General features: G+C 39.4%; 1 protein-coding gene across 1 annotated transcript in view; it reads left to right on the top strand.

Annotated features, from left to right (window-relative positions):
* The first annotated feature begins 2,775 nt into the window (after positions 1 to 2,775).
* FLNB (filamin B) overlaps positions 2,776 to 24,634 on the top strand; it is a 124,723-nt gene continuing 102,864 nt past the window's right edge. Inside the window, exon 1 of the mRNA XM_072421220.1 lies at positions 2,776 to 3,120. Within this exon, the coding sequence (XP_072277321.1) occupies positions 2,829 to 3,120 (292 nt within the window). The 5' untranslated portion in view covers positions 2,776 to 2,828. The remainder of the gene's footprint in view (positions 3,121 to 24,634) is intronic.

The raw sequence follows: 24,634 nt of genomic DNA, 5'->3' as shown, positions 1-24,634 counted from the left end.
TGCAATTCATCCTTTCAGTCTGGCATGATCCCCCAAAGAAGACCCAGCCCACCTGTAGATGGTTCTTCTATTCCAGTTTGAAGGACGACCGGCATCATTTAACCCACCTCCCCCAAACCCAGGCTGTCAAGGAATCATGGGGGAACCATGCAAGCAACCCAACCTATGTGCCTTCATAGAGATGTAGAAAATAAATTATGGTATGGAAGTCATCGCTGTACAAAGTCTATAGTCATGTCACTAGTAGTCTAAGGTCAATTTTTGGGGAAGCCAATTTACTAACTGCATGTTTTTAAAATGTGGGAGGAAACTGGTGTATCCAAAAGAAACCCACGCAAACCCACAAACTCCATGCGGATAGTGTCCTGGCTGAGATTAGAACCTGGGACCTAGGGCTGCAAAGGTGGAGTTCTAACCACTGAGCCACCGGTATTGACCTGTTTAACTTTGAACTTCCAATGGAAGTTTTGGCGAACCGATTTTGCGAATCCATCAGAAGATTGAGGAAATTATAACAGGAGGATTTACAGGGGATCCCCGGAGCACTAGAGGTTGATTAACCTCTAGTGCCCCAGGATTGCAGTGGATTCTCAAGGCTGCAAAAATTCTTCTAGCTCTAGGAATTATTTTTGCGATCCCTTGCACTAGAGGTTAAATAGGGACAAGTTTTCCTATTTAAAGGTTTTGAAAGGGGAGACTTGTCCCCATTTAACCTCTCGTGCCGGGGATTGCACACTGAGCTGATCAATGAATGCAGCTAGCACTGCATTCATTAATCAGCACAGCCCACAATCTTTTTTTCTTTTTTTTTTTTGAATTTTTTTTTTTAAATTCGAGCTCGATCAGCGAATTTACACCGGCCATTCTCGCTTACAATTTCTGTAAGCGGGAACAGCCGAATTCACTGCCAGATCAAGTTTTAAAAACTTGCTCGCTCATCCCAACTTACCAAACATTTGTGTAGTGGTTAGTTAGAAGAATGCCAATCTTACAGATAGCCAAACAGATCATTGGTGTGAGTGGTAACTGACCTGAGAGGCACAAATTGCTTATTGTTCAAGGGACCCTCAGCAATCCTGGTTGAGAATCACGTTGTAGACTGACTGATGGGATTAAACAGACTGGGCTCCAAGCCTGGCTTGTCTTGTGTTAATGCTACCAAAGGCTCCATCACAGAGATTTTTTTATCACTTCCTGTTCTAGGACAATCTATTGCCAGATATTAAATGAGTAAAAATCTGCACCAGGTAAACAAAGAGCAACACATTTTCCTTCAGAAACTATCTGCATGGAGTTTGTATGTTATCCCTGTGTTTCCATAAATCTTCCCTGGACACCCTGCTTTCCATCTACATCCCAAAAACAGCTGCTAGGGTAATTGACCTCCCCCAAAAAACTGACCTTGGACTATGTTATGGAAAATAATTATAGAAGGTACATTGTATTGTGAGCTTCTCTGAGAGAGAGCTAATGACGTGACTATGGATTCTGTAAATGGCTGGATGTTATCTGCTTAAATAAAGAATTTCCCTCCCTATTTACCCTTTTTTTTAAAAAAAATCCCAATATCCAATTATATAAAAAGCAATAAAATATCCCCAAATATACAAAATTAATTTTACAATTCAAACTAAAACATGAAAAAAATAAAAAACAAAGAAAAAACCCAAGAATAAAAAGGAAGTAATTGCTTCCCACCTTGGAATGCTTGAGGGCATGTCAGATTCACTCTTTAATTTATAGATCCCAAAGGTGACTATTAATAAAGTAGTGAATCTGACATTCCTTGAAATAATCCCTGGTGAAGAATCAATTACTGCTATTAAAACACATAGACCTGAAAGATTCTCCACCAGAGAATGTTTCTGGGAATCTCAGATTTACTGCTTTATCAATAGATGCCAAAAAAGAAAAAAAAAGAAGATAGACAAAATAACTTATTTTTAATCAAAAAAACACAATAAACAAATTAAAAAAAGGGTAAAGGTAATAAGGATATAGACTCTGCCCTCATCAATATATGGTGTGCTACACCCCAAAATATTAAATAGATTAAAGCTAAATTTAAGCATATCTAAACTCAGAATTTTCACTTTACATAAAAGGGTAGACAACCCTTTTATGTAAAGGAAAAACTGTGTTGTTTTTTTTTTTTTAGTGCAACACCTTTTTTTTTTTTTTTTTTTAAAAAAAGGATGCAGCTTTGGCTTTTAATTCACAACCGAGAATGAATGGGAGCGCAAAGCCTCCCGGGATACCTACGTCACACATCCCGGGATACCTACGTCACACATGCCGGGAGGCTCTTGGGTGCTCCTTCTGCACATGCTCAAAATGTGGATTTTTTTTTTTGTTTTAGGCACTTTTCAGTTTAGTTCCTCTTTAAAAAAGAGAAATAAACAACATTTACAGATAAAAAAATAAACAAAATACAGAATAAAATAATAAAAAAAGTTATGAATAGGATAAAATAAATAAAAAAAAGATAAAACAAAAAAAAAACATCACTAAAGTAAACAATATTACAATATATAAATATATATATTATATAAAATTATAAATATAAAAATATATAATAAATATAAATATTTATACAGGGGTTGCCCTCCCAGGCTGCAGAATGGAGGTGGAATTGCCTGCAGTCCAGCAGGTGGCGCCAATGAGCCAGGAATGGTACAAGCTGGAGGTGGTGGGAGAACCTGGGAGAGGAGGAGGAGGTGGAGTGGGCGGAGTCTCATTGCACATGTGCAGAAGGAGCAGAGCCAGCAGACAGCAGCATTCATCTCCAGCACACTAGCACATCGCAGCTTTCTCTACCCTCCTGCACCATGCCGGTGACCGAGAAGGACCTGGCTGAAGATGCCCCATGGAAGAAGATCCAGCAGAACACTTTCACCCGCTGGTGTAATGAGCACCTGAAATGTGTCAATAAGAGGATTGGCAACCTGCAGACCGACCTGAGCGATGGGCTCAGACTCATTGCCCTGCTGGAGGTTCTGAGCCAGAAGAGGATGTACAGAAAGTACCACCAGAGACCAACCTTCAGCCAGATGCAGCTGGAGAATGTCTCAGTGGCCCTGGAGTTCCTGGAGAAGGAGAACATCAAGCTGGTGTCCATAGGTAAGTCACCTTTATAATAGGTGTGCTATCACCTGCTGTTACACACCTGAGCGCCCAGGTTCATTCATTTCTGGAATACAACCCCTACATTGTATCAGAGCATGCTTAGAGAGCAGGAAGGGGTTAAACGTGTCAGTGACCAGCTAATGCAATCATGGTTTTTATTTCCCCCAGGTATATGGCAGGGTCACTTACCCCCTGTGGTGTAAAGGGTAATAATGACATTGTATTTTCAGTAGCAGTACTTATGAGCACAAACTTTTTTTTCTTTATAGTAGAGAAAAGGTTAAAACCTTGCAACTTTTTATCATCCATGTTGGCTTTACAAGTAAGATAATTACCTTCAAGTTGTCACAAGAACAGGTGTTCCTATCAGAAGACTCATATTTATATAGCACCAACATATTATGCAGTACTGTACAAAGCCTAAACTCCTATCACTTACTGAAAGTTTCCTCACTTTCCTGAGATAAAGGGTAGCAAGCATGCAGCAATAAAAACTTACAGGGCTGCTAACTTCTCTACTGAAAGCAGAACGGATAAAAGTTTTGGTTTTTTTATTAAACTTTTTAAATAGGAAAGGGCTGAATGACCAAGCAGTGTAAGATCCTTTTATTTTTTATTCAGGGACACTTACCTACCTCCGCCCACAAGATGAACATACATAATACAATATTGTGTCTTATTGACCAATCAGGATTGGGATTTCAAGCACCTGTGATAATGAGATGATTAAATATATTGAGCATATCTCAATTGATAAATTATATTGATCTGATGTATTCTCAGCCATCCAATGTATTGATATACTCTGTGATCCTATTGATTATCAGTTACCAAATATATTCAACAATCCCACGTATTGAATTTCTATCCATATTTAATATATTATGAAACGATTAGCGATTTTAATGTATTGATATTCTCTCTGTAATCAATATATTGAAATACTTTTTTAATGTAGTTATAAAGTCTGTGATCCTAATGATTTATCAGTTATCAAATATATTGATATATTATTATTGATCTTATATATAGATCTGCTTTCCATATATCTTCTCCTTTTCTTTGGAAGTGCCCTTTAAATCCTTCTACCTGTGACTTTCTATACACCTGGCAGGTATGTGTTAGGCCTGGCCCTCACACACCTGCTGTTTTCTTTTGGCACCCTCGGTGACCTGTGTCTCAGCTCTTATGAGAGGATGTGTGGAATGATTACAAGGTCTTTGTCTGGACCTTTTGTCCTGTATGTGTTAAGGTGCGTGAGACATTTGCAGCCAGTGTGTAGCATGGTGCAGGTGAGCAGGGTGTGGTCTGTGTGCAGGTAGAAGGGAGCAGGGCTGCTGCACTTCAAGGGGAAGGGTCATCTTTTTCCTTATTTATCTGAACTGTATTAGTAATATGGGTTATCGTTCATATTTATTTTACTTGGTGGAGGTGTCTAATATAATTTAGACCTGGGGTATGAATGGAGAAGTTCGGGGGGGGGGGGGGGGAATTAAACCTGGAAAGTGGTAAGGCTCGGCCTTACGTCATTGACTCTCCTCCTATGTGCAGTCAGAATTCCATATTTATCCTGTAGACAGCAGGATTTTCAAAGGTCAGTTGCCATGATGCAAAACACCCGTGTGAAATGCCCCTGATGGAAGCTGATGTTCTTTGATTACTTACCTACAAAGCTATCTTTGCTGTTCCTGAAGTGTATTCATATAACATCTTTTCTTTTTATATTGCAAACATTTTGCAATGCATTTGTCAGGTATTTGGAGCACAGACAAGATGAAAGACAATCCTGGCGTGTTCATGTTTGTTTGATCTATTCTTTTACAGTAGAAGCGGCGACATGGATAAATCCTTCAGCACTTTCACTGAACGCTTGTGTGAGTGTGCAGACTTGTTCTGAGAGCGGAGACTACTGATAATGAAATCATTATCTCTTATTTACCGCCAAAACTGCAGGACTGAACTTTAGCTTGCTCTGTACAGGGAGCTGATAATACAATATCAGCAAAACTAGGAAACAGGAACAACATATGGCACAGAAGTTTATGGTGTCTGAAAGTTTTTGAACTCTGCAGCTTGTTCATGTAGTTTTTTTTTATGGTGACTTCAGTGCTTTAAAGGGAATGGGTGGGGATTGGTCCGACAGCTGTCATTGGTGAATGTTGTAGTTTTTATCTATTAGATGTATGACTGATCCAGACGATGAATATTATTTCCCCAAGCTGAAAAAAAAATTTGTGTTTTAATAAATTTACCCCTTTGCACCACTCAATATCGAATGGATTTAGCAGAAATCTATTGCAATGCCGTCAGTACTTGATGAAGTTCAAAGTGTTGTGACCATGACTTGCCTGCCTGTCACCAATGCTCAATCAATAAAAAAAATCAATATTCATCTATGAAGGGCATTGGTTTATCTCTTGAAAATGTTGCATAGTATATAGCTAGCATAAAAGTGAAATGACTTGCCTATCCCATGACCATTGAATGCTTTACAAGATGCTGCCAGTATTCCACCCTTCTGCTAGGTGCCATTCCTGCTCCTACATTCTGTGGTTTCTCCCACCGGACCCTGGGTCTGTATAGGATATGTAACCCGCAATGGGATGGAGCCACAGTGTCCAGAGGGGGAGGGTCCTGTTACTTTACAGACCTGGAAGTATTGAATGTATTGAACTATTTAATGTACAGCGCTGCGTAATATGTTGGCGATATATAAATCCTGTTTAATAATAATAATAATAATTGAATAATTGCAGCGGACAATGTAACAGTGATGTTCTAAGACAATCTTAAGTGTTCTAATCTGCCAAAACATTGAGGCATCAGGGTTCCCCCAAGGCCCTTTTAGCTGGGCGCACCACCTGGCACTTTTTAGCTCCCACCTGGCTGTTTTTGGGTGGTTACTGAAGCGTTTGGTCACAATACAGGTGCTGCCACCCGCCTACAATTTCTTCCGACCCGGCTTAAAAAAATTTTTGGGTTGAGCATTGGGCATGGACTTCACTTCATCTCTGAAAGGGTAGTTCGATATCCAGCACCAAGATGTTGACAGCAGATTATTTAGGTCTCACTGCCTTAGGCTACGTACACACATGAAATAATTGTCAATGGAAAGGATCTTTCACAATCCTTTCCAATGACAACTGACTGCACAATGCATGAACAAGGACTGTTCTGGTCTTTGGAGAGGGGGGAGAACAATGGAGCAGCACCCCACTGTGCTCTCTCCCCTTCACTTTCATTAGTCGTTCGTCATTCGTGGATCCACCAGGATGGTCATTCGGACGACGAGCGCTGTACATATGCCAGCACATATCGGACGAGAGTCTTCTGATGTGTACGTAGCCTTAGTGCATCCTGCTGTTATCTTATCCCCAGGTAAATGGTGCATGTGCACCTAGCTATCCATGTAATCTGAAAGAAAAGATGATTTATCAACCCAGGACACCTACTTCCACAGCTCAATAGTCCAATTCCGATGCTCATGTACCCACCTCCTAATGGACTTTATTGCATTCACATAATTTTCTGTCTGTTTGTTTTGGCTGATGTATATATTATTCACTATAGCCAAGTATGCCTGGTCATGACAGGGTCACTTTAAAATACCAAAGTCACGGAATTCTCCCTGCACTGTGAGATGGACTTTGTTCTGCATAGCTCTGGGCAAAGTAATTTCAGCAATGCGTCTGCCTATTACAATGCCTGCTACTACTCTCTACTACTACTACTATCAAATTTGGATTTACTCTGAGTGCCTAAAGCCCCTCTCTGGGCAAAAGCTGAGGGGTGTTTGGGGGGGGGGGGGATGGGGGACAAGGGTGTTATTTGTGATTTTGTTTTTTTGGCAGTGGTGCATTATGGAGGCAAAAGGCTCTTGATTGTTGCAGAGGTTTTCCAGGGAGTTATAAATTCTTATTGTGTGCAATGTCAGGTACTGCTTAAGATCATAACAAACAATGCTATAAACAGGAAATAATCATCCTAATCACTGTCCAATCACAGGGCTGGGGGCGGGGGGAAGACTTGTTGTTTTAACTGCAGCACAGAATAGTCAGGTCTTCATGCTGGAGCTTTGGAAATCTTTGAGACAAAAATACAAATCCTTTAGTGGATAAGCTCTGCTGTATGTATTCCATCTGTTTATTTTAGGTGACTATCAACCTTGGGTCCTGAAAAATAATTTACGACCTGTTGTCCCATACCATGATCAGTAGAGCTGATATCTGATGAGTGTATGGGGTGTCACCAATAAGAAGTCACTTTTTTTTTTTTTTTCTGATTCTGCAATAAATCTGATCTTTGTTTGCTGTAGGCGGCATGACTAATTCTGTCACTGGTGACACGCCCGTTTGTCGGGACACAATACCGGATAAAGGTGAAGCAAGCTGATGATTGTGTGTGTGTGTCTTGTGTCCCGACCTCATCAGACCCACAGGCTTTGTCTGCTGACATCTCCCAGACGTTTCCACCCAAGTCATCCCCAACATGAAGCACTGATTAAAAAAAAAAAAAAAACACACCCAAAACTGTGCAAAACGTGGCCGCTGCCCTTTATTGGGCTTCAGAACAAAATAAAATGCCATTTTAAACTTTATTTAAACTAACAAAACAAAACTGAGCCACGTGTTCAAGTCTTAGAACTCCTTAGAATAATTAGAACTCTTAGAATAATATACCAGATTACCCACCCAAAGTGAATGTGCAGCCTAAACTGTCTTGAATATAGCAGCAAAGGGATTTAACTCTGTCAGGTTGTCTGCACCCTGCTGTGGTCATTTCCTTTCCTAAAACCGGAAATGAGGGTATTCTGAACATCCTCATTGCAGAGAGTTATCATAGCAATAGGTGTCCCCTTCAGAGGATTTCCTCCTAATTTCTGCTCAGCTTTCCCCTTTACTTTCGGTTATAGTGACAATGATCACCAGGAGGACTAAAAGGGGTGAATCTCCTCAGAGGGGACACAGCAGTAAAAATAAAATGTTGCTTTTATGTACACCTGACAAATTGTCCACTCACAAATGTGGGCACTAGCCCCAATATATGCAAGAGCCGTAAGGTGCCGGAGGATAGAAGCAACGACTCCAATCTATGGTCAGAACCCAGATTATCTTTATATATTGAGGTGAGTGGGTGATCCCATTGGTTGACAGCCTTCCCTCCAGATTGACACCTGCCAATCCCACTCACAGCTCTTGCTAGTTCTCCATAGCAACAGCTGCCTCAGAAAATCTCCTCAGACACAGAAGCTTCCAGAAGGTATAGAGGAGACCCTGCTTACAGGCCGAGCATTCATTCACTGTTGTTATTGGGTGACTAATACATTCAATAAATTTCCCATGATGATATAGAGCCAGGGAGTGGTTGGGAAGGTGGGGGGTGACCACCTCATGGGGTCACTTTATACCTGTGACAGGAAATGGAGCAGACCTGGAGCATATATACCTGGTTAGTCATAAAAGCTGCAATAAAACTGACAAGTCTGTGACTGAGGCAGCCATAAATGTGCCTTCAGGTCTGTAGTAGATTGTAAGCTCTTCGGGGCAGGGTCCTCTCCTCCTGTGTCACTGTCTGTATCTGTCAATTGAAACCCCTATTTAATGTACAGCGCTGTGTAATATGTTGGCGCTATACAAATCCTATTTAATAATAATAGTATGGTAGACAACAATCTTCTGTGGTAATACTCCCATGCAGACGCTGGTAATTGTCTCTGCTGATATCCAACGTCTGTGTAGGTGCCCACCATAAACGGTAAACCAAAAACAAGGCCTATTGTAGGCCCTGACCTTTGGCGGCTTATCCTTCCCCTTTCCTTTATGTTAACAAAATCTCTGGACTTGCCTGGTTGCTATGAGCAATGCCATGAATTTCTCTTTCCTTCAGATGAATATATAGCAGAAGGCTAAGGGGTGAGGAATATTATGAAGTGAGCTGACAACATCCCGTGTCAGCTTTGAAGATAAACTCTGTAATGTTTGTTTGAACTTTCAGATTCCAGTCATACCAGCAATGTATCGGTGACACGGCAAACCACAGAGTTTCATTCTGTGAAATTGGTGATTTCTATAGTCTGTTAAACAAATGGCGTCTATAATTCACACTTTGTGTTTATTTTTTGGCTTAAATCATTGTTGTCCTGTGCTGAAGCTGCTTCTGTAAGGGCCCAGTTTACTTAAAGCGGAACTAAACTAAAAACAAAAAAAATACTTGCCTTTATTCCTGCAGATCCCTGGATGTTGCTGGTCCTTCTCCGGTTCGCGTTATCCTAGAGTTCCTCTTTGTGCGCCAGGCGCTGCCACCTTCCGTTCTTCTTGGCACGTCACCCTATTAGGCACTGTGCATGCATGAGATCGGCAACTCTTTTCCTTAATAGATAAAATGCCAACACATGCCTGAGATTAGGGCATGCACAGAAGGGGAGCACCCAGAGCCTCCCGAGATGTGTAACGTAGGTATCCTGGGAGGCTTTTCGCTCCCATTCAGGGTGTTGCACTTAGGACCCCATCAAATTAATAAGAGCCCTGAAAGCTCATTGAGGTCTTTTTATAATGACAATCACTGAAACATTTCCTGGTGGAAAATCAACTACTGCCATTGGAACACTTGGACCTGGAAGACTTTCAACCAGGGAATGTGTCTGTGAAGGTCAGATTCACTGCTTTATAAATAGACCCCCAACTGTTTCTAATTAAAACTATTAGGAAGAGTTTAAAACTATCACTTGTCTTTGTAGATGTCAGTGTTCAATCCAAAATTTCTTTTTTAGCTTTGTGGGAAGGAATTGTGAACCCACTCTTTAGTAACCACCCAAAAAATGTCGGGAGGTTACTGAAAAGTGCCGGGTGATGCTCCCGCCAGGGGACACCTCTAACATTTGTGGTGTGTGACACTGTTCATTAAAATTTAAAGGGATGAATCCTTCCAAAAAAAAAAGATCTAACCTTTCCCCACGTTATCCAAAACTAAAAGTTTTTGCCTGCAGATGGATTTTAAGATTATGTAAAGACAATCCATGTAATAATTTACCTTTTTCTTCATGTGATAATGAGGTTGGGTATAAGGAAATGACACTCACATTGTCAGTGTGACAGTACACACTTGGACTCTGAGTCCCTATTTATGTTAGAGTTTACCTTCAGGAGCAAGCTATGCTTTATTATGCAAAAATAAACAATTGCAGAGTTTGTCTTGGTCATTTAGCGTACAAGAGGTTGCAGAATTGCAAAAGGTTTCTTCTGCGTGGTCATTTAGCGTACAAGAGGTTGCAGAATTGCAAAAGGTTTCTTCTGCGTGTCATACCCACTCCCCCCCCCCCCCGTCAAGCCTCCATCCTGCGCAGGAAGGAGCAGGGAAGCCCTGTTTGTATGTAGGAGTCGTTCATATGTCTGATGTCCTTAACTCGGGGACTACCTGTATGTGGTGAACTTGTAGTTCCTTTTTGTTAGTGTTGCTGTATGCACTAAGATCTGAAGTCCCTACTGTCATTGTTACAGAATAGGCAGGAACTTGTCCTTCTTATCATTATAGCAGTACACACTGGGGCTTGTAGTCCTTTAGGTCGGGGTTACACGATGGAACTTGCTGTCCTTATTGGTGTTACAGTGCACATCGCACTGTATCCCTTTCAGAGACTGTGCCTGTTACATACTTGTGTTTTCCTAGATTCATCACTATACATATATTCGCTCGTCTAATGTTTCAGACCTGAAAATTGTGAAACAACAAACCATGGTTTGGAATATGGAAGCTGCCTTCTACTCAATTGGTGGGTACGGATGTGTCCCTCGGGCCCTTTCATGTTGCACTGCTTTGTTCTCGGTTTTAGGCATATTTATCATATCAGCGACGTGCAGCATTTGTCAGTTTCTTTGTAAATCCAGTTTTGTTTCTGATAAACACAAACATGAATTACTATGGAGATGTGCCTGAGGAAATGGGAGGAGACGGGGCACAAATGTCTAAAATCGCCCGCTTGCTGTAAATCCCCGTGTTTCTTGTCACAAATCTTCACAAGGGATCTAGCTGGGACAAGTATATGAGTAATGGCTGACCTGGGAAATCATACACTGAGACTTGGATCAAGTTGTGTCCTGCTCTGATATTTGTGTGTGCTGATCTCCAATCTGTTCACAACCAGTGGTAACTAAAAGGAATGTTACAGATGCATTTTATTAATTATGATGCAACCATAAATTATTCCCTAGGCTGCTATGAAGTAGACATAGCACTGTCCTATGACCCCCATAAGTAAATATGCTGCAGGCTCTCAAGAATTTCACCCAATGTGCAAATATGTGCACATTATGGCACACTTACTTGACAAAATAACCTCCTGCTAGCACGAAGATATCATAAGTGGCTGCTCCATCATCTTCCAGGTATGATATCACACTTTTATTAGCATGTTCATAACAGCTACTTCATCCTGGCTCGGGATCATGCCGAACCGTTACACTAAGCCATGCATCTGCAACTCAGTTTACATAAAACAAAGTAAGTCCTAATTGGCTGACTATTAAAAAAAATGCAATCTGGCAGGTCCTTAATTACAGAGAGGACCGGTGATGTCTTATGCAATAAAATAAACTTACCTTAATGTATTTAAAAAAAATAAAAATAAATAAAACTCCTGTTATCAATCCATTGCAGGCACTTCCATTTTTCCCAGTCCTCTTCTAGGTTCGGATCTTCTGCCAACTTAAATGACCAGGTTGGAATGATGTCACTGTTACTAATATGCGCTTTCCCTGGGTGCTCAGTATTAAAACCTTTGGGTTGTGGAGCTGGTATATTTAAAAAGGGGAAGTCAGTAATTGCAGTCTCCATATTTACTTGCTAGATATTATCTTGATGATGCTCCAAGTCCTTGGGCTACATACACACATAAAATAATTGTCGTTGGGAAAGATTTTTCACAATCCTTTCCAACGACAAATGAATGAACAATACATGGAACAAGTCCTGATCATAGGGGGGAAGAAGACGGAGCGGCACTCCGCAGAGCTCCCTCCCCCTTCACTTAATTATGATCGTTCGTTGTCCATTATCTGTGGATCCGCCAGGACAGTCGTTTGGATGATGCACGACAGGCACTGTACACACGCAAGATTCGGATATCAGCCCTGAGCTTATTATCGGATGAGAACCATTGTGCGTGTGTAACTAGCTTTGGGGAGCGGGAGATTGTTTCCAGAACAAACTGGGGATTCCTTTAATTTTTAGGGCTTTAATATACATGTTAAAAGCAAAACTGGAAAGTCTCTGGCCTGACTCTTCCAGTGCCTTCCCAATATTCACTGAAGCCATCCATAGCCAGCTGTTTACAAATAGTGTGTCATGAGAGAGAAAATTCCCGTTAGACTAGGAAGTGCCTTCAACAGGTAAAGGTGGTACTTATTACCTTCAGATAGGCCGAATATTAGACCATATATACCCACCTTGCTGGCCATACCAGACTTAATACTACAATTCCAAACCATTTTGATTGCAAACAAAACTTTTTTTTTTTTTTTTTATTTCCACCTACGGCCAAAAGTGCATATTTATGGCCGCCTATAACTTGTAATAAACATTTCATGTCATAAAAGAATATACATTTTTTCACGGTGTATATGCCATGTATTTTTAGTGTTCATGATGTATTTATTCAAAGATAAAAATGTAAGGTTTTAGAAAAATATTACAGGAATTTCTGGGAATTGGTGTTTGTTCAAACCTTTTTCAATAACTCAGAAAAAACTAAAGACCTTGAGGTTGTTTAGACAGAGGATACCTCACTCACAAGATTACACTTGATAAATAATGAGTTCCTCCACTCCAAAAGTGATAAAAAAAATAATGTTTTGGAACACTTTATGGACGCCCGCTTGGTTTAAGGATGTGTTCCAAGTCTCCCTTCCCCTGACATGTATCATTGACTGGAGTCTGTGCCAGAGGTGATCTCATCCAAACTCTGTTCTTCTCATAAACATGAACGGCAGGGCGTGGTCCTCAAAGTATTTAACTGACAGAAACCTTTTAACATTTGTGCTTCTGAAAAACAACTTCCAATTTATGTTTGTAGAAGACCCAATTGTTTTCATACCCATGTTAACTTAGCTTTAACTAAGGGAATTTCTAGACCTACACAGGAGCAGAATGACAAAGGATTTCCCATTTCTAGAAAGCCAACTATACAAACCAGTAAACGTGGTTAACTATTGATTGTTCCCAAACCATGGTTGTGTAGGAGACCTGGTACGTTGTCACTGATGCCACAGTGTGCTTTTAGGAGTTCTCTAGGTGTCCTACAAGTCCAAGAGTTTGGGTATGCTTTGCATGTGGAGCTGTGGTTGATAAAACTTTTCACCATCTCCCAAAAACTTCTAGCTTCTAAAAGGGGTCAGACAGATTGGTATTGAAGTAAGTGTCATGGTCCCCTTTCTAAACTATCAGAAAGGTGGGAACGCCGTACTGCTATGTGAGATATGGGAACGGCACAGTGACTGCACTGTTATAATCTTACAGTTTTGCGTATAGTGGTCACAGGCATTCCCCTTTGAATTGTATTGACTGTCAATGGGAAATGTATAAATTGTTTTTTGTTTTTTTTTTTTGTCTAATTGTCTATCATTACATGTATGACAGACATTATGATGGCAACGCCCTGACCAGAACAAAGAATTGTTGTCCCGTATTCAAACTTTGGTCATGCCAGTGGCCACGCTAAATTGCACAGTTACCATAGAGAAAAGTGAGTTTAGCGACCTGTCTGGGTTTTCTCACCTATAAGGCTGGCAGGACAGAATGAACTAACCGTTGAGATATATAACAGGTCCCCTTTACTTATTTCAACTCCTTTCTGCTAGCCTGGAGCTTTAAACACTGCGGTCCCCCTACTTCCACAGTTAATAACATTTTCTAGAGTAGCCTGTGAGCTCATAGAAAATCCAGATTGTAATGAGTAATATTTCACCTCATATATCTACATGGAGGTGTTTACCACTGCTGAATTAGTTTTAATTACTCGTGTAGCATGATGTCATGCATTTAGATACGCTGCTCAGAGACTTTTATTAACCTTGAAGCAACAAATGATATTTTTCAGCTGATCTATGGCTTCTGCATTGTACATGGCTATGTAATTATTACATCCAGATGGTCTTTCCTTTGCAGTTTTGCTGAATTTCTGCATTTTTTTGTGCAGAAAGGAAATTGTCAGCAAAATCAGTTCACGATATTGTATGCATTTCATTGCACGGATCATAGTTCTATATGAATGTTTTCCTGTCTGTAAAGGGTAGGGCATAGATTAACGGCCTCAGATTTTATAAGGAGTCATTGGGTCAGGCATTGTCTGCTAGTAGAGGAACAAGTTACAGATTGTCACCTCATCTGTTTGTAGTGTTTATTGCATCTGATTACTTTGGAAATATTTCTGTGTTACTTTCCAAGCACATACCAGCCTTACAATGTACACAATTACAGACAAAAGACAGTGTAACACATACGGAAGGGTTGGGCTACCCAGAATTTCTTCTTATTTAAGGAAAGCCACAAGGTGCATTGCCATGTAAATTCATTAGTTCTCTCAGGGTTCACTTTTAGGGACTTGAGTTATCAGTCTGGGATGTACCAAAAATACCCTATTTTTGTGTCCCACATCCTCTGTTGAAGTTTCCATAGGGGTATATGCTGTCTGCATAAACTTAGCTGAGTGTCATTGTTTTACCAGTAATGGGAAAGATAGCTCATCAAGGATCCTGGACAGCAGTAAACACACAACTCCATTTACTACATAAATTCCATATAAATATATAGAGTCATTCTACTGTCTATAAAATTCTAAGAAAGTGAGTATGTAATCCAAGCATAGCCTTTTTAATATTGAAATTTCTTTTTTTATCCAAAAGAATTTTTTTGGAGAGACATATTTGCATATGTTTTCCAGGAATCTTTGCCCGAAGACTTTTCTCTTAAATTTGATATTCCAGTGATGTCATTTTCACGGCTCCTTGCTTATTGTGCGTGACTACCAGCCCAGGGCTAATTGGGCCCAGTGGACCTGACCGCCGGCGGATATTATTAGTCAGCAGAACAGCAACTCATTGGTCTGCTCTCTAAAGCAAATGCCATTTACTCTGAAGTCATTTTCACTTTTGGAGAGAGTTGTCTTAAAACTTTTCTTTTATTGCATGTCAGTGCTATATATCTCCAGCAGTCACCATTCATTCAGTGAGAGCTTGGTGGCATCTCGCTGGGGGAGACACCTACCTGTTAACAACAATAGCCCATAATTTTATAATAATTTATAGCAGTAGCCAAGTGTAGTCTTTACCAGAATCACATGTGAGAGGGTCACAGCAGACTATCATATGCGGGAGGCAGAATGTTGTCACCCTTTAATGGTATTGCCAACCTTTTACCCTTTCTTAAACAACCACCAGCATAGCAGGATCACCAGGTAAAATTTTGATGAAAATTGCAAATTTTGAAAACCTTGAAAATAATTTTGAAGTTAAACTTTCAAGCTAAATCTCCTGATATTTTAGTTTTTTGCATACGCTCCAACCTTACTTTGATTAGTAAATATTCTCTGGTACAATTGCTATTTTTCATCCTAAACGTCAACCCGTAAAAAACATACTAGAGCATTTCTTTGCGTTATACAATACTTAAAATATTTGATGAAGACTGGAAGCATTTCCAACATATCTCTGATGGTCCTCAGCATTTCATAACTTGGAAATTGTCCACCACGACTTGGTTTGGCTACATCAAAATCTGCTTAGTCATCGGGGGATAAAAATGTCTATTGTTAGTCAGCCAGTGATGTGGTAAACATGTGTCTTTATGGAGCAAAATGTTCCTAATTTTATATTGTGCAGCGCTGCCACAAATCACATGGGTTTATTTATCAAGAGGACAGCAGCCAGCCTCCAACATGGAGCGAAGAGTCCTCATGATGTCGTTGCAAACCACAAATCCTTAAAAACGCGCTCCTTTCCATCAGCTGTGCTATTTGGTTTGTTTTTTGCATCTGGAGCTTGAATGCTGCTTATGGCCGTATGGTCAAATGCTGTACACTGTTTAGGCAGGTAGGGGTTCTTGGGAATGGGGACCTAAAAATATCATAATTCATTGGCATACTCTGATTGCTTTGGTCCTAGATTTGGGTTGTTTGATAAGTGAAATGTATCATGCTTCATTAATCTAGAGGTGGCACATAGAAGTTATTTGTATCTTTAAAATATTTATATAGTAAGGCACTGATTAAATTGAGTCAGGACAGTTGGCTATTAAAATGGGTTTGTTTATCTGGTTGAGTTATCTTGTAAAATCTTTCCTTGCAAATTTACTTACACATTTCTGATGTAGTAATCTGTTTTCACCAATCATAAATCATCTTTATAAGTTTGCATCCTTTAAGCTGATGTTTAGATGCTTCTTCCTATTTGAACAATCCCTATTGTTGTGCACTTTGGCCGAGCCATGGATCCATGCTCCTTCCATCTCTTTGCTAAATATGTCTGATTCATTTCCCAAGAATGAGAAGTTTTGGCCGTATAACACTATGCTAACAATCTGTCATAAAAATCACATTTCCTTGATGGTGATCTGCTTCCCAAATGTACAGAACAGCAAAAGAGACAAATTACTGGCCCATAAGGGAATACAAGAGGAAGCATCGACAATCTGTTCTGTTCTTTTACTTTCTGAGTTAGAACACATTGACCATTTACAGTATCATCAAAATATAAACGTAGTCCTTATTATTGGGGAATCTTCCCTCTTTTAGTTCAAAACTGAAATAGTTTTGGTGGGTTTTTGACTTAAAGAGGTGTAGACTTTACTGATTTCTTCCCTGAATAAAATACCTCTGGGAATAGCAAAAATATTGGGACTTTCCAGTAAATATAATCTATCTATTATGTGATTTGTGGCCTCAATACAAAATGAAGCTAGTGATTTTTGTTTTACTGTAATCAGATCTGCAGTAGATATATCCTGATTGTGTGCTTTGGCTTCTTGCATGATTTTTGTGCAGTTCTGACAGAATAAGCTGCTGTTGCATGAAGAATGTTACAGAGCTTTTTTCCCCCCCCCCACAGTTTAGACCTCCTCAACTATGTAGTACATGGGATATTCTATATACATGATTTGTGGTTCCCTAATACATGGTCATCAACTTGTTTACTGCAAATGGTCATTAACTTGTTTACTGTAAAACTTTTTTACATCTTAGGTGGGACTTGCACAAGCTGCTCCACTGGTGAACGATAACTACTATTTGCTTTACCTGTAGTGTTGTTACCATTAAAATTCAACTACAAATGCAGTGCAATGGTAGATTTGTTCTTTTGCACTAGGAAGGCATAACCAGCTGTCTTCACAAAATACTTACAATTCACATAATACTTACAAGTGACTGTCCTATACAATTCATGTGCACTGAACCCTTTGCTAAGACAGTGCTATCGTGGATTGATGAGTATATAAATTGACACTATACCTTTCCCTTTGGTATTGTAAAAAATATCTTTTAGTCCTTCCAAAACATTGTGAATTCATAACTTCCTGTAAACTGCGATTGCCATGTGCTGATTGTTACTCAGCATTGATCCCACCTGTCCCTGTGAACTGCAGAACACCTTAACTTGTTAAGAAGGAGAATTGTTTTGTCCCTGTGAACTGCAGAACACCTTAACTTGTTAAGAAGGAGAATTGTTTTGTCGTAACCTATCTCCTATTCAAGGGTTAACCATGCTTCTCCTGGAACAGATACAGTATAGTAAGTTTATTAATATATAGGTATTGTGTTTCTGGCATGATTGCAGGTATAAATTATTATATTGCAGTATAAAAAGAAACCTAATGAAGCCATCACATCTATTAACTTTTTGTTCTAGTGTTTAGGTACGTCTGTGCCTGTTATACAGCGTGTGTGTGTATGTATGTATGTATGTATATATATATACATACATACATACATATTGTATGTGTGTGTGCAATTTTAATCTAATCTATGCTTTGTTTTATTTATACAGTTCTAGGAACATCTTTTCAACATCTGGATAGCTGCTCTTGCAACATACAGTGTTTGGTATTAGTGGCAGATGTAAATTTAGTGGAGATATGCAAATTACCAAGTACCATGCAAACTGTCAAAAAGCCTAATTTAGAAAAGGGCTTCACATGGAGATATTGAATATAGAGAGAGAGATGGTAATTAAACTGGAAATAAAATTATTTTAGTTGTGAAAGGAAGAGCCCTGTACACGTTGGCTTCAGCTTGTAAAATAGCAGTGTGTAAAACACACTTTGTAAAATTACAAGCAACTTTGTTGAATTCTTTCAGCTACATCTTCAGGCTATATCGCATGCACAGCAAGGATGCAGTGCAGTTGCCAATGTCTTCTCTTGTGCCACCCATAAGAAATGGGGGCACTAGCAAGCTGTTGAGTATTAGCCACTGCCACCTGGGCCCTGATTTATTAAAGCTCTCCAAGGCTGGAGAGAATACTCTTTCACCAGTGAAGCTGGGTGATCCAACAAACCTGGGATGGATCTGGTCCAGGATTCAAAGCATTTGCTAGCAAATAGCAAATGACACTGAAGAAATCCATTCCAGGTTTGCTTGATCACCCAGCTTCACTGGTGAAAGTGTATTCTCTCCAGCCTTGCAGAGCTTTAATAAATCAGGCCCCTGGTGTCAAATGTTGGTTTAGGGCTTCGGGACATAGACAGACATGAGCAGTTGGGCAGACCAAGTGTCTACCAAAGTGCAAGGATCCTTCAAAAATGCATACCGCTGGAGGAGGGCGAGGCTTTTGTACTCTTGACTGTGGCTGCTTTCTATTGGAAAACTGTTGCTCACATTTTATTTTGATGCACCAGGAACACATTTAGCCGACTTCAACAGAAATTTCAGTTGGACCTAAATTTTAATTCATATGCCAAACACAAGCCAGTGTGTTCATTCACATGGGAAGGTCATTATTATTGTATGATCATGTTTTCAATTCTCTAATGAATTGCCCATGATTTTAATGAGGGTTGTGCAGAAGTGTAATTAATGGACTGAGTGTAACCTTCCTACATTCCCACATCCCATACTAATGCTCTTCACATTAATCTTTTCCTGGCAGCCTGAAAGGCAAGTTTCCCTGTGAATTTGGTCTATTCTGAGAGACACTTCAGACGGACCTTTTGATTTTATGCTCTGTAGGCACAAATGCAAATCTGCTTTGAAATTTCTTTGATAATCAGGTTACCACAAAATGTAAACTGAGACTTTGTTTTTCAGCTACCTAAGTAGATTTCTGCTAATAGAATGTCAAACACTCTTGTTTTAATCTCCTTGCACTGTCATTCACCTGGAATGGATCTGAAGGGTCAGGGGAAATGGTGATTCAGACTAGCAGGGAGAAGAGGGATAGGGGACACCACCAATAAATTTTTTTTATTTATTTAGCCATTTGCAAATATTGACTTATTTGAGGTTCCTACAGCAATTTCCCCCTCTAGATGTCTACACGGCCACTTGTCTTGCTGGAGGTCCCTCCAATGAAGTTGAAGTCCTGTAATACTTTTTTACAGTACAACTGATTGCTGTCCTGTTGTTCCCAGCCTAGGCAATTTAGGTCCACATGGTCTTTAGCACCCTGTCTTTACTGCAGAAAGTTGGTTAATACCAATTACAGATAAAATATAGGAAAACCTAGTAATCTTGTCTTGAAAGACACAAAAATTATTTGTGTTATTAGAGTACAACAGGGCTGATTTAGGTTCTAGCAGATGGACAGATATTTTTCTTACAGGTTCATTAAAGGTATAGAACTTGGGGAAATGTGTATGCCTTCCAGAAATGTAATGCATATGTGTCTTTTTCTTTTTGCATTTACTTTACATTTTCTGTTCCTCCATGCCCTTTTACCAGACTGTCGTGTGAAATGTGAAGTCATTCCAAGATCCATGACCAATGTGGCCTCCTATTCCACCTCCCTTGATACAGCACTGGCTAAACTTAATTTTCATTTTGTGGTGGTGGTGGTGGGGTGTAAAAAAAAAAAAAAAACTGTGTTTATCTTTGACAATGGGCATTAGGGTGCCTGTCAATGCAGAATTACTTGGCTAATTCTTTCTTCCATTGTACTTTCCTGGTATAACCCAAAGATAGACATGCATCCTGTGGGTGGAGGTCTTATGGCCTTATGCAGTGAAGTATCTGAGATACCATATTCATTCCTCATGCAGGGATTTTCATCCAGAGCTGACATGATGTGAGGGATGAGCCCAGTTCCTGTCTGGAATGTGGCCTTTAACTGAGCTGTTCTTGTACCTTTAGCTGTTTACCATTGACTCTGAGTAAGACCTCCTTTGTTTGGATGGTGGGAGTGAACGTTGATAAAGGCTTTTGGCACACCCTGTGTCACTGGCACAAAATGCACAATGGTTTTCTGAATGACTTCGATAAACTGCATTCCAGTTACGCCTTTCAAGAGCAAACAGCAAAAATGTAACTTTGGGCGTGATATCTTTCAGAAAATCATTATTTATGGACTTTAGTGCCAAGTGTTTTTCCTCTTTAGTCCTGCATTTTTTTTTTACATTGCCTTAAGGTCATTTGTGAAAATCACTTCAAGCACTTGACTTTGTGCTAATCAGTCTTGAACAGATGTTATGATTTACCTGCTGGAACAATGTGATTCACACAGGATGTTTGCAGTTTGTGAAAATTGAATGGGCCTTGTCAGCAGCTCCTTTAAAACCAGAGTTTTGATTTCTTTCCCCAAACTTAGTGTCTTAGGCACTATGATGTAAGGTAAAAAAAAGTTGCAGACAATGTCTCCAGGTGCCAAAGTAATGCTTCTTACACAATTTTAATTACTGTTCCCCCTAACAGTTGTTGGTGATCCCTTTTGGGTGACTGTTTAGGAGCAATACCTCTAGGGGATTTACATTTGACCGTTTCGGGCAAACATGCCCCTTCGGCTGTCGGCCAACTAGCCTGTTTTCGTATGTTGTTGTACCAAAGTCAATCAATAACAGTTGGTAAAAGATGCTAATAGTAAGCCAATATTGTGGAACAATTATATTTTCCCCCAAGATCATCACCTTAGACTGCTTTGGGCAATTAAAATCTATTGTGGGTACAGACCTTTTATTCTCGGTTCAGATTTGTCCATTTGGTTAAGTAGGAGGCAGTTGGAGGACAAGCTTTTGCAGTCTGACAATCCAAACTGTGTTTACGTATATGTATATTTGTAAAAAGGGAATCATTGCAGTAGGATGAACTAACTCTCAGATACTGCCAGGTGTATTTGTTTTTATTGCTGCCCCCTGCCGTACCTAATCTCTGCTGCAAAATGGCCAGAGGTTTCCAGAAGAGTTTTCAGAAGACTGAGAACATACTGTGAGTGCAAAATGTAACTGACCTGTCCCCGAAGATGGCATCGCTATGACTCTCTGCTCTTATTGTTTTCTACTGTGATTAAACTTTACTGATGTCCTCTCTTACCCCTACCCACATTGCTACTATATGCAGTGATACGTAGAGGTCAATAGAAACCTCCAGTCAGAGTTGCAGGGAACCTAGCTAACTAGCATTCTGGAAGTGCTCTGTGTACCTTCGGATTATCTCTGATTTATACCGGCAGAATATCTCTCAGAATAGAGTTTGGTAACACTAGTATTTAGGAAGTTATTGTATGACTTCCGGCTCAATTGTAATGTTTAGGTTTTGTTCAATAAAGTTCTAAGTAGAATTGAATGAGGACACAGATTCTTGAAATGAACAGGGTCGTATAATAATGTAGTGGGTATGTTGGAGAAAGCAACATTTTAGGATTTTACTTCTAAGTGTACCTTCTGACGCTAGAAAGTAAATGTTCTGTGAGGTTTCAACTGCATCATATAAGTGTTTGCTGTAGATAAGTACAGAAACTCGGACACCAGGCAAGAGAGTATAATAGGTTAACATCGAAGGCGACTCAGAACTGTTTGTTCTTGACCATCAATATCAACAAAACCTTTACATAATATAGATTTGTTCTTGTAACATATTTTATGCATGTTATTTACCTGTAAAGCCTTTCTTGTATAGACAGGCCCTGGGACTGCTGCTGTGTGTCATAGTGGATGTGATATCAGCTTTCCCAGAGTGACATTTATCATGCCATTTAGTAATCCCATTTTTTGGTAATCCTCTGGCTGTTACATGAGGGATTATATAGGGAGGTAAAGGAAAAGCAGGAGCTGGGCCAGCTCATAGAGTAAACAGGAACTTCCAGAAGAGAGGGCTATGATCAACGGCAGTTCAAAGACACATTTCAATTAAAGGAAAGGGAATACTTCTAGTAAGCATTTCTGCTTATATTTTTCTGTGCTTTCACCTGTAATTTTTAAAATTGCTGTCAGGGTCTTTTTAGGTCGGTTTATGGAAGAAAATTTGACCTCCATCAAAAACTGATATGTTTCCAGATTTTGTAAACTGAAATATCCATTGTTTCTTCTTGCCTACCTTTAAATCCTATAGATTCCCTCTTCATAGTTGTCTGTAATGTATACATGTAAATGATTTGAAGTCATATTCAGCTCCCGAACATTCTAACAGCTGGCTGTGTCATGTCTTTGGGATAGAATTCAGCCACTGTACATTTCAGAGGTCAGAGCCGTTTGTCCATTTTTTTTTACAAGTGGGAAATAAAGGATTTCCTTTTGTTTAAACATTCCATTGTATACAGGATAACTCTGCCTGGGTTTACAGCCTCTAATTTGTGCTGTGAAAGGTCAAGTTTATGTGTAGCATTCTATACAAGCCCCTGAGAATAGAATTATGGTCTTTTTTTTTTTTTTTTTTTTTTTTTTTTTTTTTTTAAATAAACTTCCTTAACATTTTTTTTACCCTCTCGATTAGTCCAAAAGATAAAGTTGAAGTGACTGGGAAAACCTAAAAGGAGCTGGAAACACTAATGGGCCATAAATCATTCCGTATTACAGTCTTGCTTGAAAAGTGTCAGGACACTGGAATTCAAGAGTTTAATTTACCACTGCTAAAAGCGAGAGACATTTATGGTCAATTTAATATTCAGTAATTGTCTGTTTGGTTTCTCAGGTCATTCTTAGCTTGGAATAATATTACAGAAATTTAAATGGCGCATTTTGCATTTGTTTAACCACAGTCTCAACTTATGAGAGTGGTTGTGACCCTACAAGCCTTTGTTCTTCTACCATCCATCAAGAAAGAGCCATGAACCACAATGTTAACCAAAACTTTGTGTATTTTCAGCCAGTGTCTAGATCATGCTATTATTCTAAGGAATATATGGGGGCAATAAATATTTTTAATCAGATACTGGTGAAGTCAAAACAATAACAAAATACTTGTGTTGCTCAGGAAAGCAATATAAATTTGCACAGCAATGCTGTTTAAATATGCTACATTAAAATAATATGTACCTAGGTTCTCTGTATGCAAACGATCTCCTATGGCAAACCTGACAACCGAAGATGGTCATTAGTTATTGGATATGGGACATTGCTTCTCTAATATTATTATTATTATTATTATTATTATACAGTATTCATATAGCGCCAACATATTACTCCACGTTGTACAAATAAATAGGGGTTGCAAATGACAGACAGATAGTGACACAGGTGGAGGAGAGGACCCTGCCCCGAAGAGCTTACAATCTAAGAGGTGGTGGAAGTATCACACAATAGGAGGGGAGAAGACAGAAGAAAACGGCTGGGCAAGATTGAAAAAATGTAATGGGAATATCCATTGTATCCTTGTATCTCAAGAAAGTTTTTATTTTAGCACTGGGGCAGCAGGAGATCTTTGTTATATGCACATTACAATCTAACTGCTAAAACAGTTATAGAGAACCAAGGGATGTCAGGTTTTAGTCTTTTCTTGTATAATTTATGGCTGTCTACATTGATGTACACAGAATGGTGGGGCAAGGGGAGATGCAGATAGATATCCTACATGTTTGATCTTTCTGCTTACAAGCATTACATAGACCTGAAAATGACCCATTAAGATATTTGTAGTAACAAGCAGTAAAAATGTTTATATGTACTGTTGGCTTTGCCATGTTTTAAAAAAAAGTAAATAAGGCATGGATTTTTTGTGCATTAAGGGATTCTGTGAGCTCATTTGAAATGAATGGGCTGCATTAACACAGCAGGAAAAACGTATTTGCACGTCATGTGAAGGCCACTTAAGTATTTAAACAGAGGAAGGTTTTATAGTTCTCTGAAACTGCTGTATGGCTTTGGAGTTCTTGAAGGCAGGAACCGTAGAACTCAATAGCAAATATTTTAGTATAGCTGCTTCCTTATAATTTTATAAAAATCCCTCCTATTGTGTGTTACTTCCCCCACCTCTTGGATTGTAAGCTCTTCAGGGCAGGGTCCTCTCCTCCTGTATCTGTCAGTCATTTGTAACCCCTATTTATTGTACAGCTCTTTGTAAAATGTTGGCGCTATATAAATCCTGTTTAATATTAATTAAATA

This window comes from Pyxicephalus adspersus, chromosome 8 (genome assembly GCF_032062135.1).
Source record: "Pyxicephalus adspersus chromosome 8, UCB_Pads_2.0, whole genome shotgun sequence".
Lineage (NCBI taxonomy): Eukaryota > Metazoa > Chordata > Amphibia > Anura > Pyxicephalidae > Pyxicephalus > Pyxicephalus adspersus.
The sequence above is the reverse complement of the archived record's forward strand: the minus strand, read 5'-3'. Positions and strand labels throughout refer to the sequence as shown.